The sequence below is a fragment of the Carlito syrichta genome, unplaced genomic scaffold (assembly GCF_000164805.1).
Source record: "Carlito syrichta isolate Samal-C Ts95f unplaced genomic scaffold, Tarsius_syrichta-2.0.1 Scaffold307930, whole genome shotgun sequence".
NCBI classification, from domain to species: domain Eukaryota; kingdom Metazoa; phylum Chordata; class Mammalia; order Primates; family Tarsiidae; genus Carlito; species Carlito syrichta.
Window position 1 is genome coordinate 1077938 of NW_007252026.1, and position 22337 is coordinate 1100274.

The window sequence follows — 22337 nt, forward strand, 5'->3', positions numbered from 1 at the left end:
AATATTTTCTGAGATGAGATCATTTTCCTTTGGCCAGTCTCAATGCATGATAAACAGTGGGGAATACATAAAAGCAAACGGTCTTCCCAGCCTCAGTTCCATATTCCAGCATTGCATGGATGAGAAATTACAGATAATTGCTGCAGGCAACATATTTCCTATCCATGATGGCATTTTGAGTAAGTTTCTGCAGTTAGTCACTGAGCATTAATTAACTATCCATTGTGTTGCTACTACTGTGCTTCTTATCGGCAAACCCAAAGAGAAGCCATGTTCTCTGGCTTTGAGAAACTCAGTTTCCTTTGGGAACGCAGGTCTTGCATACGAGAGACAACTAGAACAAAATGGAAGGCTACGTGTAAGTAGGTAAAATGTGTGATGGAGGCCATACATTTTCCATAATTCAGAAAAAAAAGGGAGGGGGATATTGGCAGCAGCCCTGTGGAAGTCTCTGTCGAGATGAGTGGAGGGGCAGTGGGATTGTGCTGGGCAAAAGAGGAAAGAATAGAAAGAACAAGTGAACCTTGAGCAGAATGCAGGGGCTTCTGGAGAACCCGTCTCTTGAGCAGCCCCGTCCTGTGGATCTTATTCCCCCTATATGTCTCGAATCTGGCCTTATCCCGCACCCCGGCGTCTCCACCGCCTTCCCCTATCGCCTGGACTAGGGGGTGTCTCCTATGTGGGCTCCTTTTCCCACTTCGGCCCCTTCCAATCCATTCTGCATCCTCAGAATAAGCTTGTATATAAATCATGCTTTCTTATAGAAGGGCTATTTCTAGAGTTGCAGCAAAAGAGAACTGAGGCCGGGCTCGGTGGCTCAGCCTGTAATCCTGCGCCTTTGGGAGGCTGAGGTGAGTGGACTGCCTGAGCCCGTGGGTTCGAGACCCGCCTGGGCAGCGAGACCTCATCTCTACAATAAATCAAAGAATCAGCTGGGTGTGGTAGCGCGCGCCCGTAGTTCCAGCTACTTGGAAGGCTGAGGCGGAAGGATCGCCGGAGCCCCACAGGTCGAGGCTGCGGTGGCCGGGAGCGGCCACTGCACTCCAGTCTGGGCGATAGGGTGAGACTCCAACTCAAAAAAAAAAAAGAAAGAAAGAAAGTCAAGTGGAGAAAAACCTGGGAAGATAAAACAATATTAAAAAGAAAAAAAGAAAAGAAAACTGAGCCCAGAACCCAGATTTGGTGGATTGTCCATTCTCTTGGCTTACCTCATCTGCAGTTTACCAACAAGTCCATGACAAAGTAAAATAAATGAGCCAGATGTTTTAATACTTAACTTGGCACTACACTGTCATTTGCAAGGCTGTCGTGTTTTGAACAGGAGGTACTTTGGAGAGAAGATCGGGTTGTATTTCGCCTGGTTGGGCTGGTACACGGGCATGCTCTTCCCTGCAGCCTTCATCGGACTGTTTGTCTTTCTGTATGGTGTCACCACTCTGGATCACTGCCAAGTCAGGTATGGGAAACTCTTTGGGGAAACCTGCCCTGGCTTAGTACGTAAAGATGGCTGCTTGCACCTTGGCATGGGGAGCTGTTCAACCCAACTTCCCCCTACTCTCTCATAGAAAAAAATCAAAGATTTGGTGCCCTGGGTTCCCGCCTTCCATTTCCCTGTCCTGTGGTCTTCAGCTACTGCAGAGGCAAAAGAGAACATTTACAGACTCCCAAGCCACTGTGCATCCACGGAGCAAGCCACTTTCACTCTCTGGCCAGAAGTGCTCTCTCTCTGATATTTTCCTCTTTCTTTCAACTGATACTGCAAGACAGCAGGCTAACACTCTTTTCTTATGAATTGTGTTTTTACAAGGACCCCTTAAACCTAAGCCAGAAAGACATGTCTCCACCTTGCTGTGCCTCAGGAATGCGACACTGCTGACGAGTGTGACCTTAACTTTCTCACCAGAATATAGTTTAAGACATCCATAGAGATCCTATTGCAAGGCTGCACAGTGATCTTAAATTATAAATGTGCTTTTTACAATGATTACACAGATAAAAGTGAGTGATTCAGTCCCCCACCTACAAAAATATTTTACTTTCCGGTGAAATTGTCCATGAAAGTTAGTTTTCTTCCAGGGAGGACTAAAAGCCCTGGTCATTTTCATTTATCCTTTCATGTCAGTTTTAGCTTACCACACACATAGAAATCAGGACAGGCACTGTTAGCTTCTTATTCCCATAATTCAGTGTGAAATTGCTTCAGACCTATGAAATGTTGGGAAGGACTTTTGTACAATTTGGGTCATAACAACCAATGTTTTGCTTCATGTATCCTCCTGAGTTTAACTTCTTAATATGTAAAGCTAAGGAACAGCCTCATAGATAAGTAGGTTTATCAAGTTATTAAAATGTACAATAACTTGTTTACATTAATGACAGATAAGGCTAAGAAGCTTCTGAGGCCAAAAATTTAATCTACTGAATTTTTCTTACTAGTTGAACATTCTGAGCTGGGTTTGGTGGTTTAGGCCTGTAATCCCAACACTTTGGGGGCCCAAGGTGAGAAGACTGCTTGAGGCCAGGAGTTTGAGACCCACCTGGGCGACATAGCAAGACTTTGTACCCACAAAAAAAAAAAAAAAAAAATTAGTCAGGCATAGTGGTGCATGCCTATAGTCCTAGCTACTTGGGAGGCTGAGGCAGAAGCATTGCCTGAACCCAGCAGATCGAGGCTGTGGTGAGCCGTGATCATGCCACTGCATTCCAACCTGGGCAACAGAGTGAGACGTCAACTCAAAATAAACAAAAACAAAACAAAACAAAACACTCTGGTGAGGATGGAGAGAAAAAAAAGTGTTCCTGTCATCAAAGGCAGTTTTTCTGTTCTCTTTTCCAGTAAAGAAGTCTGCCAAGCTACAGATATCATCATGTGTCCTGTGTGTGACAAATACTGTCCATTTATGAGGCTGTCAGACAGCTGCGTCTATGCCAAGGTAATTTCAAATCTGCAACATTGTGGGTGGATTTAATTTAACATGCACTGTCCTCAGGGAGGGCAAGCAGCTATATAGTCTGCCATTTCGCTTTTGCTTCTCAAGGTGGTATTGCAGGATAGACTTGTCTCCACTGTGCAGTATTCAGTCTGGATTCCTTTTTAATGCCTATGAACGTGAAAGGAACAGCTCTGGACTTCATCACGAGATGCTACAGCACAACTCTGGGCAGAAGGCACAGATTCTGAGACAGGTTCAAAATTTGACTTTGCTCTTTATTATTTCTCTGGGAACAAGTTACTGAACCCCTCTGAGTCTCAGTTTCCTCATCCGTAAGATGGAGAGCATGACGCTTGTTTCCCACAGTTATGAGAAGAGAGGTAAGATGTATACTGAGTATAGTGTTAGCAAATAGTAAGGTCTCCTCCGTGGCAGTGGTCACCAGCTTCCTCCTCTTCATCATCGCTACTGACAGCTCGATTCAAGGTTGGCTCAGCTACTGACCTCCTCAGCCTGCAAATGTGCAGCCTTTTGAGCCTGAGCCTTCTTGTCTCTAAGATGCAGGTAACACCTTCCCTCTCCATCCCACCCTGTCATGAGGACCAAAGAAGAGACTGCGTGTGAACGTACTTTGAAAAATAATACCTGGCACCATGATTTCCATGATCCACTATTTGGTGCCCCTTTCTCATGCTATGCCTTACTTCATTAAAATAGTAGACACATTCATCAAATTCCTAAAGTCTTTTTACTCGGCGGCGATGTCACCAATGTAGAATGATAGCTAGAGTTTGGACTGGATTGATGAAGACTTTCCCACTGCCTGGAAGCTCGCCTAGATTTGGGGTTTCAAAGAGGTTGGCGAATTATACTGAACTTTTGCAGTCACAGTGGACTAGATCTGTTCAGTTACTCTGTTGACACGGCAGAGTTTTTTTTAAGTGAGAGAACATCTGGTCAGCAACCCAGCGTTCCACCTGTCTGTGATGTCTTCAGCACTGCAGGTGGCCAGTCGTGTGGTAGGAGCCCACGCCACGGCCGCAAGCTGTGGTTTTAGAAACACTTGAGGATACGTTACAGAAACACCTCAGGGTACACCTCAGGATACGTTAAAGGGACCAAAACAGCACAAAATACTCTCCCTATCTTCGGAGAACACACAGATAGACCCGAGTGGATGAGGACACAGGTCACATTTAAGAGTAACCTTAGGAAACAGATTTGATGAGGATCCAGAGTTCTGTTAGTAATATAATTTATTTAATGGAGAAAAGGGGATACTTCTAAACCATTGGTGGGAATGTAGCCTAGTTCAACCTCTATGGAAAGCAGTGAGGCAATTCCTCAAAAAACTATAAATTGAGCTTCTGTACATTCCAGCAATCCCCCTCCTGGCAATATACCCAGAAGAACATGTCACTCTACTAGAAAGACACCTGCACACACATATTTATTGCAGCACTAATCACAATAGCAAAAACATGGAACCAATCCAGATGCCAATTGAAAGTGGATTGGATAAAGAAAATGTGGTACATATACATGATGGAATATGACACAGTCATAAAGAAGAACAAAATCATGGCCTTTGCAGCAACTTTGATGCAGTTTGAGACCATCATACTAAATGAACTGTCACAGAAACAAAGAACTGAATACCGTGTGTTGTCACTCATAAGCAGACCCTGTACACTAATTATATAAGTACAAGGATGGGATGGCAGTCACGGGGCACAGCTAAGGGAGGGAAGGATAAGGGTGGGGGGCACATGACATCACACTGGGTACCCGGTCTTTTTGTGGAAATTTTCAGTTGCACTGTCAGCTTAGATCCTAGGGTTCTTGTTCCACGACCAAGAAAATCCAGGAACATGGATGCTGAAGGATGAGTGAAAGAGGAGTTTATTAAGCAATAGAAAGCTCTCAAGAAGAGAGGGGCCCAGGCCGGGTGCGGTGGCTCAGCCTGTAATCCCAGCACTTTGGGAGGCTGAGGCAAGAGGATTGCCTGAGCCCGGGGATTCAAGAGCAGCCTGGGCAACTTGGTGAGACCTCGTCTCTACAATGCATCACAAAAAATTAGCTGGACATGGAGGCATGCATCTGTAGTTCCAGCTACTTGGAAGGCTGAGGTGGAAGGACTGCCTAAGCCCAGCAGATCGAGGCTGATGTGGCTGTGAGCAAGCCACTGCACTCCAGCCTGGGAGACAGAGTGAGACTCCAACTCAAAAAAAAAAGAAGAAGAAGAAGAAAGAAGAAAGGGGCCCTGAAATGGGTTAGTGGCAGTGGGAGAATGCTCTGGGTTTTTCTCTCTCCCTTCTAGGGATGTTTTTCTCATTTGCATCTTACCTGCCTGTCAACCTTCCAGCAGTTTCCTGGTCCCAGTTTCCTGGCCCCAGCCTCTATGCACATGTGTGCCCTTGTCCAAAGTTACTCCATCTTGATTATTACCCAAAGTACCACAGAAAAGCCCACTCAGGGGGATAAAACCTCAATGATAATGTCATGCTAATGATATTATAAGCAGCTTAGGTCAAGTGAGGACACTTATAATAAGCCTCGATCATGTTAGGAACTCAGTGGCATTCCCACAGGTGTTAATTCTTCTTGAGACCCTCCCTCCCCATCTATCTGCCTAGCCAGCTTCTATCTCCTTTCTTAGCCCACTATCAGGATGAAAGGGCCGACTAGAAGTCCAGACTTCAACTACATGCAACTTACTTATGTAGTAAATCCCTACTTGTAACCCACAGCTCTTTAAGAAGGTTCTAAGATACATCTGAATAACTCAGATTTTAAAATCCTGCTGTGAACATCCCAGAAGCAGAAGCCCAGTTGTTTTGTTTGCTTTCATTTTGTGTGTGTTCTGTTTTTTTTGTTGTTGTTTTTTTTTTTTAACATGGAAAGACATACTGCGTGGAGTTCTCTTTTGAGGAGATTCTGGATGATTCCTTGATGGGGTCAGGAGTAGCCTGGAGTGCTCAGATTCTATAGGGGCTTGTGTTGGTACTTATCTTCCTCACATGAGATCTCGGACAATGACAATTTCAATGGTTATTGCTATAGCAATAACTAGACAACCACATTATGATTTCTAATTCTCACAGCAAGTTCAAGATCATGGCTATTATTCCCGTTTTACTCAGAGACTCAGAGAGGTACAAATTACTCGCACGGGGGTCAAGCAGATGTGAGTAGCTGGGCCTTGGCTTATTGGACCACAAAACACACCTCCTTTACTCCAAGACATTTAGATCCTGAATTTAGCACATGGCCTTGCCTAGAAACTTAGTAAAATGAAGGGTAAAATGCCTCAGAGTGACAGAACTGGAGATAGGGTTTCCTTTGGAAAGATCTGTTAGCAACATCAGAGTGATTTCAGGGACCTGAAGACATGTGGGAATCTTGGAACAGATATGGCATGCTTTAGCCTCAACCCTTGCAATCGCAAGACCTGGAAACCCAGTCCCAACTGGCATAGATAAAGGGACTTACTGGGATGCCTCACTGGAAGAGACACTGGAGCAGCTCACGGCCCAGAGCCCGCCCTCGAGCCCAGATATCTTTGCCCATGAGGTCATTCTGAAGACAGGTTCTCTTGGCACAGGGAACGCTGAGCACCTTGGCAACAGGCTCACAACCTCCTGCCCTTTTCTCCTGAAGCATACTTTCTGTGCTTATTTTAAGTTCTTGGTCTGCTGTGATCAAACCTGTGATCAAGTCTAGGCTGCAAGTGCGAGTCTCCCAGTGGGTGTGTGTGCTGTCCATCTCTCCTTTGCTCAAAGAAAGAGAGGGCATTGACTTGTAGGATAATCTAAAACTTCACACTTGGATATAATAGGAAAAGCCTGTTTATACTCACCACGTTCTCCAAGGGACTGTAAAGTATACTTTATAGGGAGCTGTAAAATACCAAAAAAGGTTATGCTTTATGAAGCTATCAGTCACCGCTTCAGCTTGTCACGGACATTGCGTGATTTTTCCTGGAGGCGGAAATGAGTTTGGCAGTTTTGCAGTAAGAAAGAATGTTTTTGCTTTCTGCAATAGAATATATTATTCTAGCAGTAAAGTATTGCTAGCTGCCTTTCTGTTATGTGCATCAAGTAAATACAGTGATTACCTGAGGCTTTAATATAGGTGGAAGTGGATTTGGCTAAAGGTTCTGATTTCTTTTTATAATGCTGAAATCCAGAGGGCAGCCCAGAAAATGTTTGCTCAAAACTATACAAACAAAATAGCCGTGCTCTCAAAGTGAATAAATGAGGCATTAAACACAGTGCTTAGGGGTTGGAATCTTCCTTTAAAGCAGCACAATAATCTTGGCCCTAAATATAACGATGCCTGTACACATGTGTGAGTGTGTCAGGGTTTTTGTAGTGCACAAAAGAAATTCGTAGTACACTCTGAGGCTGCTGATAATTGTTCAACTAGGTGATACCCATGTACAGGAAACGGATTATCTCTTCGATGTCCAAACTGCTTCTCAGTTCGAAGAACCCTCTCCTTACAGGTCAAAAAAAATCCCCCAAAGAAACACCATAAAACTCATTGATTCATCGAAGCCATTTTACAGCACTTGAAAAATATTGAATTGGAATACCACCTGTGTGAAATTAGCTCAATGCTGGTTCATGTTGTTCCCAGGTAACCCACCTGTTTGACAATGGAGCCACCGTCTTCTTCGCTGTTTTCATGGCAGTGTGGGGTAAGTGTTCTACAGCTGTAAAACCCGAGTTCTCCTCATATGTGCTATGGTATGCTCTTTCAGAAGGAAGGCTCACTTGGGATGTGAAGGAAAGAAGCTTGAGTAAACGGAACTGGCTTTTCTATTAGCAACAGTTTGGTAAATCATTGGGTGTATTCTAAGTGATACTGTAGAGGAGAAATAGATCTGATTTCTCTTCTCTAAAACTTCCAACAATTTCATCAGCAGCCTATAATTAGAGTGCAATTCACTTTCTGTGGGAGACAGAAATAAAGCTTATAGTGCAACAAAAGGACGGGAGACCAGAAGACTGACCAATGTATTTAGGACTTGTTCTTGTGAGTGGCTGATGTGTGAAGAAACCTACTTCTGACTTTCTTCCACGTCTGGACAAAATGACCGCCCAAAACATGAGCTACTCACAGGAGTGAACTGAGTCTTTCGATTCCAGCTCAAGCTAACAGTACCATCACACAAAGTGTGACCTTTGGAAGCAATAGACTTGATGGAAGTCTCAACTCCTTCACTTACTTGACTGTGTGATCTTTTGCAAGTTATTTAACCCACCTCTTTGTAAAGTGAGTTTAATAATACCTACATAGTCAAATAGCGATAAAGCCTTAATTTAATGATATAGAAAAACATCTGGACAAACTTGTAGTAAACATTCATGGCAGTTAACTTTGGAGAGGAGGATTTGTGAAAGAATGAGTGGACAATTATGTGAGATAAACTTTATTCTATATATTTTCAGTTTGGTTCGCAGTTTTTACAATGGTCATGCATTTTCCTATAACTTAAAATGCCAAGATCTGAATTTTTTCAGGGGCTATTAGCTATTTATTTATTTTGTATTTTTTTTTAGTTTTATATTTTAAAGATGTAGGTATACAAGTGGTCATTGTACAGGTAAAGTTTGGGCCTCCCTTTGGTCCCCACTTCACCTGGCAAAATCTGAATTTTGATACTACAAAACTATACTAATTTTAGCCTTAGGTTCATCTTGTTATTTGTATCTGCTATGAATATTGAATCTTCCCCATCTTTCCAGCCCTGGTTGAAATGTGCTCTACTCCAGCCAAAACATGTCTTCCTCCCATGAACTTCCATAACAGTTGGTTTGCGTCAGTCTTAGGGCACTTATCATTATTTGCATACACAGCTTATTTCCCTTAGTAGGTTTATGGTCCAAGAGGACCATTCTGACCATCAGAGACCTCATACATTTCTTTTGGAGACAGATGGATTCAAAAGTATTTGAAGGATGGATGGATGGGTCGGTGGACGAGTGGATGGAAAGAAGAAAAAAGAGAAGAGGAAAGAGAAGGAAATTACAAAAAGTGTTTATTTATGATAAAAAAAAACAAATGCATTTAAGTGGTCTCTTTTGACAAGTGGAAGCATAAAACCTTGTTCTCTTGAGGAGGATTGTTCTAGTTAGATTGTGTCTTTCCTACCCAGAGACCATCAAAGGAAAATTGTCCTAATAATCGTATTTCTGTTGAAGGGACATTTTTGAACACTGTGGCTCCAATGCCTCTCAGCCAGTAAGCATTTGACCCAAGATGAGTTGAACCACAGGTTGGTGAGTGGTCTGGGAGGAAACCTGCAGTTCTGTCCAGACAGAGACTGGTAGGGGCACCGAGATTCTCCTTCTCAAGAATGAGCACTGGGAAACGTGAAGAGAGATGGAGAGTAACAGAAGGAACTAACATGAAAGATACACAGGGGGCAGGAGGGAGAGAAAGAAAGATTGGAAATGACCATCAGGCGGAAGCAGGGACTAGAAAGAGTTATGAGGAGGCTGAAGTTATGAGAATTAGAACCTGGAAATTGGAAGCAGCAATGAACTAATGGAATAGAGATAGAACAGAGGATGCAAAAGCTAACTGGCAACCAATGGGAGAAAATGCAAGATAATTCCCCAAGGAAAAGCAAAGAGAAAATATAGCCAAGTCACACAACTAGTGGAGTGTTAGGATGGAGGCCAAGATCTCTTGTGGCCGAGATCTCTTGAGCTGCAACCTCCATGTCCTGGTCTCTGAATAGACCCAGTCTTTATTCCATTGGCTTCTTGCCTTGATTGGTAAACCTTGTGAAAAGCTCTCACTATTTGTGCTATTCAGTGTGTCTCTGACCCCTTGTAAACAAAGGAAGCTAACGCTAGCAAAATTTTGGTTATAGGATTGAGCTCTCAGGTCAAGAATGTGTATCTGGTTTTTCTTTTTTTAAATTCTTACTTATTTATTTATTTTAACTTTTAAATTGTTTATTTTAAAATTGTGGGGTACAATTCAGGGCTCGATATACAAATATTCATTATGCAGGTACCATTGTTGATGAGGTGTGTCCCCCTTCCCCAGGCAGATTCCCACTATTGTCAATCCCACCCCCCCCACCCAGCAGTTTCCCACTATTGTCAATCCTTTTCTTATAGTATTACAATAGTTGTTCAAAGTCCACTTATGAGTGAGAACATCTGATACTCAGTTCTTTGTTTCTATGAAAGATCACTCAGTATTATAGACTCTCAGTCCATCCAGGTTGCTGCAAAGTTCATGATTTTGTTCTTCTTTATGGCTGCATAATATTCCATTGTGTACAGGTACCACATTTTTTTTTTAAATCCAGTCCTCTTTTGATGGGTAGCATGGTTGGTTCCATGTTCTTGTGTCTGGTTTTTCTAGAACCTATCAGTATCAGTAACCATGATCGGGATAAGCCATCCAAGGCTTAAGCTTTGCCATGGTTATAAATTAGGGGACTTTGGAAAATGCATTCATTTCTTAAAGCAGTGGTTCCCAAACTTTTCAGGTCATGGCACACATTAAAAAAAAATGAAAATATTTGCACCACATGCTAATGTATATGGAAGGGCCTGCTCACAGCCAGAGACAGGGCTGCCCCAAACTCTAGTCCAGGGGTCCTCAAACTTTTAAAACAGGGGGCCAGTTCACTGTCCCTCAGACCGTTGGAGGGGCAGACTATAGTTTAAAAAAAAAACTATGAACAAATTCCTATGCACACTGTACATATCTTATTTTGAAGTGAAAAAACAAAACGGGAACAAATACAATATTTAAAATGAAGAACAAGTAAAGTTAAATCAGCAAACTTACCAGTATTTCAGTGGGAACTATGGGCCTGCTGTTGGCTAATGAGATGGTCAATGTCTGGTTCCATATTTGTCACTGCTAGTCATAACAAGTTAAGGCGGCAAAAACACCCGGCAGGCCGGGTAAATATCCTAGTGGGCCGCATGTGGCCCGCGGGTCATAGTTTGAGGACCCCTGAGCTCTAGCCCCTGAAGCTCCAAGGGCTGAAGGCAAAGTCATTGGAAGTGCTGCCTTGGACTACTATGTGATTAGTTAATGCTTCTGTATCTTCAGTGGTATTCCTGCGGTTTAAGTTCTAGGAGAACTTAAACACAAAATTTGCAATATTTTACTGATTTTAGATATACACTGAATGAAATAATAACTTCTCCTCCCCCGGGTTACCCCCTGAGACTGTGTGGAAGTAAATGTGGGTATAATGACATTGGTCTAGAAGGTAGAGGTTATCACTCTCCCCAGTACCTCTATTATAAAAGGGACCACAGTCCTTCCTGGCAAGTTGTGCTTTATGCCGCAGATGACAAACAGGTTTTCCTTTATCCTCTGCCAGCCTCAGCTGATTGGTGCTAGCTGCCTTGAAGCATGGAGCTGAGAAGCTGCTGAGAGGCACGTGGGTGGGCTGGAGATCTGACCGCACTTGCTCTCTGCCATCTCCCCTCAGCAGAATTCTGATGGATGGACTTTAATAAACTCTGGGCACAAAGGAACATTTTAGGACCACTCCAGGCAAGGCGAGCCTGAATAATTCACCCTCTAAATTGCTTTGTCTTAGTTGACAACTCATTGCTTAAATCCTATATTATGCCCAGAAATGTGCTAGTTTGGAAAAAAGAATGGTTTGCCCCAAGTGTTTCTTTGTAGCTAGGGATGTGCCTTTTGAAGAAATCTAAAGTAGCCAATAGTATTAACAGTTATATTAATAGCATACATTTCCTTGTTAATTTAATTTAATTCAATTTAATTTTTTTTTTTTAGAGACAAGGTCTCATTCTGTCACTCAAGCTGGAGTGCACTGGTGCAATGATAGCTCACTGCAGCCTCAAACTCCTGGGCTCAAGTGATCCTCCCACCTTTGCCTCCTGAGTAATATACAGTTACTGAGGGATTACTATGTACTAAACACTGTCCTAGGCATAGTACGTGTATCACCTCATTGAGTATCTACAGCAACTTTTAAGCAAGTCCTATTTTTATCCTCACGTGATAGATAAGGAAACAGAGGTAGCAGCTAGAAAGGCAAAGCCAAGCGTTACAGTGAGGGGTCTTAGCTTCTCTGCCCAACTGCTAAGATTCAATACTGCTTGTAACCATTTGCTCTTGCTTTGGAGATCCGAACTTTCAAATAAAAACCACTGTGCACGTCCCGAGCCCCCCTGGTCCTGCTCTGAGACAGTGACGTTCTATAAAAGCATGTCAGTTCTAATGGAGCTCAGACTAATAGTCTCAGGATCCTCTGTTGGCAAGTTACAACATTTAAGAAAACAAAAGCATTCTATTTTTAGGAAATGGCTAGATGCGGAGAGGGTGAGAACAGATGTCAGTGGTTTGCAAGCCCTCCAAAGGGATGGGTTGATATGTTTGTTTCGTGGCTGCTTGCTTTGTATGTTCACCAGAAGTTTGTAGCAGCTGCGAGGGCCCAGCATTGGGTTAGAAATCTTGACAGAAGCCAGGGCCTCTGTTCCAGGCCCCTGGGACCCCAGGGGTGTGCTGTGGGCCTGGGGCTCTCCACTTACCACAGCATGGTCCTTCCCCCATGCCCATTTTTGTTCTGAAAGGTTCAAGGGACAGAATAATTATGGGCTAAATTAGCTTTTCCCCCTAGGGGCAAAAAACAAGAGTCGTTAGGGCCTCAGATGTGGGCAGAACCCTGTCAGGAGATAGATCACCTCACCTCCTTCTGTTCTTCACTTCTGGTTTTGTTTTTCTTCCTCCTCCTTGTTTTTCTTCTTTCACTTTTAAGGTTGCCAAAAATTAAACTTTCCCCAGTAAACAAACAAACAAGGTCCTCAGAGCTCTCTAATCAAAATAGCAAGAATGTGGTTATTTAGTGCAAATTCAAAGATTCCATGTGATCCTGTTAGTAATTGGTGAATGAAGTATGTCTCATTTTTTTAAACATAATTTTATAATAATCAGCCTTTTGTTTCTAGATATTTATGCTAAGTTTTAATTTTATTATCTTATCTAAATGTCCAACCAAAAAAGTTGATTGTATATTCAAAAAGTGGTACAGCCCAGGTGCTATGGCTCACGCCTGTAATCCCAACACTTTGGGAGTCTAAGGCAGGAGGATTGCTTGAAGCCAGGAGTTCGAGACCAGCCTAGGTAACAGCCTAGGTAACATAATAAGCCCTTGGCTCTACAAAAAATAAAAACATTAGCCAGGTTTGATTCCGGCTACTTAAGAGGCTGAGGCGGAAGGGTCGCCTGAGCCCGGGAGGTCAAGGCTGCAGTAAGCCTGGATCATGCCACTGAACTTCAATCTGAGCAACAGAGTGAGACCTTGTCTCAAAAACAAATAAACAAATAAACAAACAAAAAAGATACCCATTTAGTACCATGCGTGTCAATATTTTTACATCTGATATCTCATCAGTTTCTCACAACCTATCAGAAAGCTGTTCCTACTCCCACTGTACAGATGAGTGTGTAACTTTCCCAAGATCACCCAGCAGATGATAAGTGGTGGGACCTGAATTTTAAACCATATCCAGTCTGCCTCACTCCAAAATCATTCCAAAGTGTGGGTACTACCTATAGGGTGTGTTGATTAAGGTCTCATTAACGCAGCAGATTGCACATCCACCGCCACTGGGCACACAAAAGTGAATACTATGTGCTCTCTGCTCTCAAAAATTTCATCGTATATTAAAAGAGAGTTGACAGTTATGATACAGGGTGTTAAGTCCACTGGATAATGGACAATGAGGGTTCATGCAGCCAACTTCCTGGGGCAAAAGGAGAAACAGAACAGTTCACTCTAGGGGAGAACATAAAAGCAAGTCTTATATGCTGGGCAAAGGAGGAGGGTAAGGTGGGGGATGGCATTCTGAGCTGAGAATGGTATGAGCAATGCTTCTGAAGGAAGGGCTGGATGCTCACTCAACGCGGTGGGGTCACAGAGCATGTATTCGTTTCTTGGGTCTGCTGTGGCAAAGTCTACAAGCAGGGTGGCTTCAAATATCCAAAGTTTGTTCTCTCACAGTTCTGGAGGCTAGCAGTCCAGAATCAAAGTGGCAGCAGGACTGAGAAAAGGACTTGTTCCAGGCCTCTCTCCTAGATTCCAGTGATGGCCATGGCCCTTGGCATTCCTTGGCCTGGAGATGCATCAACCCCTCTCTGCCTCTGTCTTCACCTGGCATGTTTCCCGTGCCTCTGTGTCCTCACATGGTTGTCTTCAGACACCAGTCATATTGTATTAAGGGCCTGGCCGGCTCCAGTCATGACCTCATTTTAGCGCTTCACGTCTACAAAGAACCTGTTTCCAAATGAGGTCACATTCTGAGGTACTGAGGCTGAGGACATCCACATACCTTTTCTGAGGGGACAAAGCTCAACCCATAACAGAGTCCCTGTTGAGGGCGGAAGTCTGCTTAACACGGGCTATTTGTGTCACTCAGAGAGTCGGGACTTCATCCGTCAGCAACAGAAAGCCACCTGAAGTTATAAGCTAGGGAGTGACATCCTTGGTTGTGTTTGGAAAGTGACACTGGCAACAGTTCAGGGAGAGGGGAAAAGTGGGGGCCAGTAGGAGGCAGGTGGGCCTTAGAAAACGCTCCCATGCCCAGTCAAATATTATGCAGAATTGGGCTTCAGGAAAGATCTGAGTTACAGAGTAAAAGCGTTTTCCTAGCTTTAGTTATTTATAATAGGCAAAAATTGGGAACCAAACACTCAACAACAGAATGTGCTGTTGACTGTAGGAGGGGCCTGGTGATCCTCTGAAAGTCCAACTTCTGGCCCTCACTTCTAAGCGCCATCTACAAGCCCACAGCCGGAACTACACCACTAACCAAAAAAACACTGCCTAGGAACTAACTCCTGACTCAGTCACCACAGAACTCTAGCTGCAACCAAGGAACCTGGCCCTCAGAAAGGACCCAGGAATGAAGCCCATCAACCACACAAAATACACACTATAGCTACACCCATAAAGGGGAAAAAAAGAGAAAAAACCATAAAGCTCCATCCCAACAACAGGAAACCCAAGGTTTGGTAGGAGAGCCATCAGCACCTTCAGTTAGGAGGTAATCAACACAAGAACTCCAGCAATACAGATCGCCAGAGTATTTTGCCAACCCCTGAATGACCGCACCAGCTCCAGAGCAATAGACCCTAACCAGAAGGAATCGTCCATAATGGCAAATATGGAATTCAGAAGGTGGATGGCAAAGAAACTCAGCAAGATCCAAGATAATGGGGACTCTCAAATCAAAGAGGCCACGGAAACAGCTCAAGAGTCAAAGGCTGGTGTGGCCTTTCTAAGAAAGAACCATACTGAACTCCTGGAGCTGAATAACTCACTCCCGGGATTCTAAGACACAGCTGCAGCCTTAACAACAGCCTAGACCTAGTGTAAGAAAGAATTTTGGAGCGTGAAGACCCATCCCTCGAATCAACCCATTCAGATAAAAATAAAGAAGAAATAATTAGCCAGGCTCGGTGGCTCAACCTGCAATCCCGCGCCTTGGGAGGCTGAGGTGAGTGGATTGCCTGAGGCCGTGGGTTCAAGACTCACCTGGGCAACTTGGTGAGACCTCATCTCTACAATAAATCAAAAAATTGGCTGGGTATGGTAGCGTGCACCTGTAGTTCCAGCTACTTGGAAGGCTGGGGTGGAAAGATCACCGGAGCCCAACAGGTCGAGGCTACGGTGGCTGAAAGCGGCCTCTGCACTCCAGTGTGGGCAACAGAGTGAGACTCCAACTCAAAAAAAAAAAAAAAAGAAGAAAGAATTTTTAAAAATGAGCAAAGCAGCCGGGTTCGGTGGCTCAGCCTATAATTCCGCTCTTTGGGAAGCTGAGGTGAGTGGATTGCCTGAGCCTGTGGGTTCGAGGCCCGGGCAACTTGGCTAGACCTCATCTCTACAATTTAAAAAAAAAAAAATCTGCTGGGCGTGGTGCCTGTAATTACAACTACTCGGAAGGCTGAGGCGGAAGGATTGCCAGAGCCCAGTCGGTCGAGGATGCAGTGGCCGGGAGCGGCTACTGCACTCCAGTCTGGGCAACAGAGTGAGACTCCAACTCAAAAAAAAAAAAAAAAAATGAACAAAGTGTTTGAGAGGAATGGGATTATGTAAAGACACTGAAGTTATGTCTAATTGGCACTCCTGAGAAAGGAGAAAATGAGAGCACTCGGGAGAAGGTATTTGCAAGTAGAATCCATGAAAACTTTATCTATCTGTGTAGAGAGGTTAACACAGAGGGACAGGAAATTCAGAGAATATCTGCAAGATACTATGCAAGATGACCATCTGCAAGACACATAGTCATCAGACAATCCAAGTTCAGCACAAAAGAAGACGTCTTAATGGCAGTTAGAGAGAAGTGCCAGAACACCTACCAAGACAGACCCATCAAAATAATAGCAGACCTCCTAGAAGAAACCTTAGAAGCCAGAAGAGTTTGTCCATCTGTGACAAACCCAATATTGACTGGGCAGAAGTTGGAAGCATTTCTCCTCAGAACTGAAACAAAACAAGGATGTCTATTCTTACCACTCCTATTTAACATAGTACTGGAAGTCCTAGCCAGAGCAATAAGGCAAGAAAAAGAAATAAAAGTTATCCAAGTAGGAAAAGAGGAAGTTAAATGATACCTCTTTGCAAATGATATGATTCCATATCTAAAAATCCCTAAAGATTCCACTAAAAGACTCCTTGACCTGATAAACAACTTCAGTAAAGTCTTGGGGGTACAGAATCAACATTCAGAAATCAATAGCATTTCTATCCATCAACAATGTTTAAGCTGAGAACCAATTCAAGAACACAATTCCATTTACAGTACACACACACACACACACACACACACACACACACACACACAATCTGGGAATACATCTAACCAAGGAAGTGAAAGATCCCTACAATGAGAACTACAAAAACACTGCTGAAATAAATCAAAGAAGACACAAACAAATGGAAAAACATTCCAGGCTTATAGATTGAAAGAATGAATGTTGTTAAAACATCCATACTACCCAAAGCAATCTATAGATTCAACACAATCCCTGTTAAACTACCAGCATCATTTTTCACAAATCCAGAAGACAACACTTAAATTCATATGGAAGCAAAAAAAAAAAAAGAACCTAACTAGCTGCAGCAATCCTAAGCAAAAAGAACAAAGCCAGAGATGTCACTTTATTGACTTCAAACTTTACTATAAGGCAGCAATAACCAAAATAGCATGGTACTGATACAAAAATAGGTGCATAGACCAATGGAACATGGAGACCTCAGGAATAAAACTGCTAACCTGCAACTAACTGATCTTTGACAAAGTTGAAAAAATAAACATTGGGGAAAGGACACCCTATTCAATAAATGGCTCTGGGAAAGCTGGCTAACCATATGCAGAAGAATGAAACTGGACCCATTTCTCTACCATATACACAAATTATCTCAAGATGGCTCAAAGAGTTAAATCTAACACCTCAAACTATGAAAGTCCTGGAAGAAAACCTAGGAAACATTCATTCTGACATTAGCCTGGAGAACGAATTTATGACCAAATCCTCAGAAGCAAATGCAGCAAAACAAAAATTGACTAGTGGTCCCTAATTAAACTGAGGAGCTTCTGCACTGTAAAATAATCTATCAACAGAGTAAACCGACAATCTGTAGAATGGGAGAAAGTATTTGCAAACTATGCATCAGACAGAGGCCTATATCCAGAATCTATAAGAAACTCACAGGAATCAACAGCAAAAAACAAACAAACAAAAATAAACAAAAACAAATAAACCCATTAAAAAATGGGCAAAGGACATGAACAGACACTTCTCAAAGGATGATGTATAAGCAGCCAACAAACATGAAAAAATGCTCAGCTTCACTAATCGTCAGATAAATGCAAATCAAAACCACAATGAGATATCATCCACACCAGTCAAAATTCTATTATTAAGTCAAAAAACAGTAGATGTTTGTGAGGTTGCAGAGAAAAGGGAACACCCATACACTGTTGGTGGGAATGTAAGATAGTTCAGCTCCTGTGGAAAGCAGTTTGGAGGTTTTTCAAAGAACTAAAATAGATTTAACTTTTGATCCAGCATTTTCACTGCTGGTATGTACCCAAAAAAGTGTAAATCGTTTTTCCAAAAAGATACCTGCACTTTTATGTTTATCAAAGCACTATTCACAATAGAAAAAACGTAGAACAAACCTAGGTGCCTGTCAATGATGGATTGGATAAAGAAAATGTGGTCCAAATGAAACCATGTCCTTTTCAGCAAGGTGGATACAGCTGGAAGTCATTATTCTATGAGAATTATCACAGAAACAGAAAACTAAATGCCTCATGTTCTTATAAGTGTGCACACACAGAAGATGGAACAACAGTCTCTGGGGATTCTTAAAGGGGGGCAGAAAAAAAAAGGGGGTTGAAAAATTCCCCATTGAATGCCATGCTCACTATTTGGTGACTGGCTTAATAGAAGCCTAAACCTCACCACCACGCAATGTGCCCATGTAACAAACCTGCACATGTACATCTTGAATCTAAAATAAAGCAAAGTATGTGACAACATAACACAAAGCTTGTTAATTTTAAATATGAATGAAACAGAAAGAATTGATGTCATGATATTAATGGCAATTGACTTTGAGTTTGTGGGCTTATGGGAAGTTTGTCAATCTTCTTTAGGCATAATTTACATACAATAAAATTCAACAATTTTAAGTGTACAATTCAACAAGTTATGCCAGCTATATATAGTTGTGTCACCATCACCATATTGATATAGAACACTTTTATCCTATAGACAATTTTCTCATGCCTTTGTAGTTAATCCCTTTGCAACCTGAAACCTACTTTCTATCAGTGTATTTTCACCTGTTTTAAGATTATTTTATGCAAATAGAATCATTCAGTATGTAGCATTTTGTGTTTTGACTACTTTCCATACAAGTACTGCCATTGAGATTCATTTGTGTTGTTGTATATACCAGTAGTTTACTCCTTTTTAGTATGGAGTAGTATTCTATTGCCTTGACATGTCAGTTTGTTTATCCACTGAGCAGTTAGTAGACATTTGCATTCAATTCAGTTTTTAACTATTATAAGTAAACCTGGAAATTGTTGACCTGTCTAGATTTTTTTACTTTACACATTCTCATAGAAGCATTTGTATCCATTATCTTGGGTGAATAATTAGAAGTGGCATTGCTGGGTGATACAAGAAAATGCCTGACTTCATAAGAAATTGTCTTCTAAAGTGCCCATACCATCTTGTAGTAACATCAGCATTGGATGAGAGTTCCAGAGGTTCCACATCCTCATAAACACTTGGAATTGTCAGTCATAATTAATTGTTTGATTATTTCTAGTGCATACATCATATTATCTAATTGTTGTCTTATGCTGCATTTCCCAAATGAGTAGTGATTTTGAATATCTTTTTGTGAGCTTATTTACAACCTGCAAATCTTCCTTTGTGGCATGTTTGTTCAAATTGTTTGCTCATTTTTGTTTTTGTGTATTTATTTTTTCAAATGTTGCTAATCAGCTTGTGCATAGGAGTCAAGTAGAATATTTATTACAGCTTGTGCATAGGAGTCAAGTAGAATATTTATTACAATCATTTGTAATTTTTAAAAAAAGTACAGCCAAGAAACATTCTAATGTTGTTTGCCCATTTGTTATTGGGTTATTTGTCTTTTAATTTTAACTTAAAAGAGTTCTTTTATATATTCTGGGAAGACGTGCTTTAACATAGATATGTTTGCAATACTTTTCCCTGTTTGAGTTTGCATTTTTATTTTCCTGTAATGTCTTCTGGAAAAAAAGAGTTTTTATTTTTGATATACTCGAATTACAATTTTTTCTATCCATGTTTTTTGTGTTTTATTTAAGAAATCTTTGCCAAACTCAAGGTCCCTCAGATTCTCTTCTCTGTTTTCTTCAAGAAAACTTATAGTTTTAGCTCCAATATATGGTCTATGAGTTATTTCAAGTTGATTTTTGTATATGGTGTAAGGTAGGGTCAAGTCAATTTCTTTCCATGTGGATATTCAGTTGTTCCAGTACCATTTATTGAAAAAAATTATTTTTTTCCTTCTTGAATTTTCTTGATGCTTTTTGGTTGAAATCAATTGGCCTATACGTATGTGTGTGTTAATATCCAAAATTTTTATGTTTAATGTATAGGTGTACTTTTGTGACAATATAACATACTGTCTTTATCATGATGGGATAATAAGCCTTGAAATCATATTTTTCTTTTTAGAAATTGTTTTGTTATTTTAGGTTGCTTTCATTTCCTTATATATTTTAGAATCAGCTTTTTAATTTTTACATAAAAGGTTGATATTTTGATGAATATTGAATTAAATCACTGAATCAGTTTGGGAAGATTGAAAACAATATCAAATTCCTATTCATGATTGTCATTTAGCTTTTCATTTATTTAGGTGATCTGTAATTTCTCTAAGAAGTATTATATCATTTTTAGTATATAAGTCTGCATATATTTTGTTAAGTTTATCTCTCTACATTTGATTTTTTACAATTGGTATTTTTTCTGTAATTTTAATTTCTTATTGTTCATTGCTACTATTTAGAAATACAATTGACTTTTATTTTTGTTTATTGACCTTATGTCCTATGACTGCCTAACTAATCATTAGTGCTACTAGCGTTTTTGTGTATTCTTTAAGAGTTTTAACATAGGTGACTATGACATTTGTAAATAAACTCGGTCTTGATTCTTTCTTAATCTGTATGAATTTTATTTCTTTTTCTAGCCTTATTACACTGGCTAAGCCTTCTAGAATAATATTGTATAGTAGTTATGATCACGCATCCTTGCCTTATTCCTGATCTTGGTGGAAGGGATGTTTGTCTTTCACCAAGTATGACAAGAAACTGTATTTTCATCGATACCCTTTATCAAGTTGAAGAATTTTCCTTCTATTTCTAGTGACCGAGGACTTTTATCATGAATGTGTGTTGAAAGTTGTCGAGCTTTTTCTGCATTAGACAATTCTACTTTTAAGATAGCTAACATATTAATTAAAGGTATGTATGTATTTATTTATTTTTGTGCTGGAATCTCACTCTATCACCCAGGCTGGAGTGCTTTGGCACAATCATGGCTCACCACAGCCTCAAACTCCTGGGCTCAAGTGATTTCCTGCCTCAGCCTCCCAAAGTGCAGGGTTTACAGGCATGAGCCACCACACTCTGCCTGAGTTATTTTAAAACCATATGATGACTCTGCATTTCAAGGACAAACTCCACATCATCATAATGCATTATCTTTTAAAAATGTTGTGTATTAGATTTGCTAAAATATTTTTAGGATGTTTGCATCTATCTTTATGAGGATTATTGCTCTGTACATTTCTTTACTTTTAATGTCTTTTTGCTGCTTAGGTGATGCTGGCCTTATAGAGTGAGTTAAGAAAGTGTTTTTTCTTCTAGAATGCAGAAATAGCATTTTTTTTCTTTCTTAATATTTGGTAAAATTCACTCATGAAGCCACCTGGGACTGGAGTGTTTTTTGTCTGTTTGTTTTTTATAGGAAGGCTTTTAATACAATTTTTTTTTTAATTTTAGATTCAGAGGGTACACATGCATGTTCATTACATGGAAGTATTGTGCAGTGGTGGGGATTGGGTCTCCGGTGGCCCATTCCCCAGATAGTGAATATTGTGTCCTTAGTTTCTGAACCCCGGCCTCCCCCTCCTCCCCCCTTAGTGGTGTCCCTAGTGTCTATGATTTCCATCTTTGTGAGCAATTAGTTCCCACATGAGTGAGAACAGCAATGTTTGGTTTTCTGTTTCTGAGTCAATCCACTTAGGATGCTGATTTCTAGCTCCATTCATGTTGCTGCAAAGGACATGATTTTATTCTTTTTTATGGCTGCTTAGTATTTCATGGTGTATATATACCACATTTTCTTTTTCTTTTTCTTTTTTTTTTTTTTTTTTTGAGTTGGAGTCTCACTCCATCACCCAGGCTGGAGTGCAGTGGCGTGCTCATGGCCACCCCAGCGTCAACTAGCTGAGTTCAGGTGATCCTTCTGCCTCACCCTTCCAAGTAGCTGCAACTATAGGTATGTGCTACCATGCCTGGCTAATTTTTTGATTTCTTGTAGAGATGAGGTCTAGTCAAGTTACCCAGGCTGTTCTCAAACCCGTGGGATCAGGCAGTACCCTCACCTCAGCCTTCCAAAGTGCTGGGATTACAGGCTTGAGCCACAGCACCTGGCCTATTACCACATTTTCTTTATCCAGTCAAATGTTAGTGGACTCTTAGGTTGGTTCCATGATTTTGCTATTGTTAATAGTGCTGCAATGAACATAAGAGTACAGTATATTTTTTATATTGATTTATTTTGCTTTGAATAGATCCCTAATGG

General features: G+C 41.2%; 1 protein-coding gene across 3 annotated transcripts in view; it reads left to right on the forward strand.

The window, feature by feature from the left end:
• The window catches only part of ANO4 (anoctamin 4), a 383517-nt gene that overhangs the window by 309355 nt on the left and 51825 nt on the right, over positions 1–22337 (forward strand). For all 3 annotated transcript variants that reach the window (XM_021715858.1, XM_008064696.1, XM_021715859.1), the window contains 3 exons: positions 1322–1456; positions 2837–2933; positions 7575–7635. In XM_021715858.1, coding sequence (XP_021571533.1) covers positions 1322–1456; positions 2837–2933; positions 7575–7635 — 293 coding nt within the window. The remainder of the gene's footprint in view (positions 1–1321; positions 1457–2836; positions 2934–7574; positions 7636–22337) is intronic.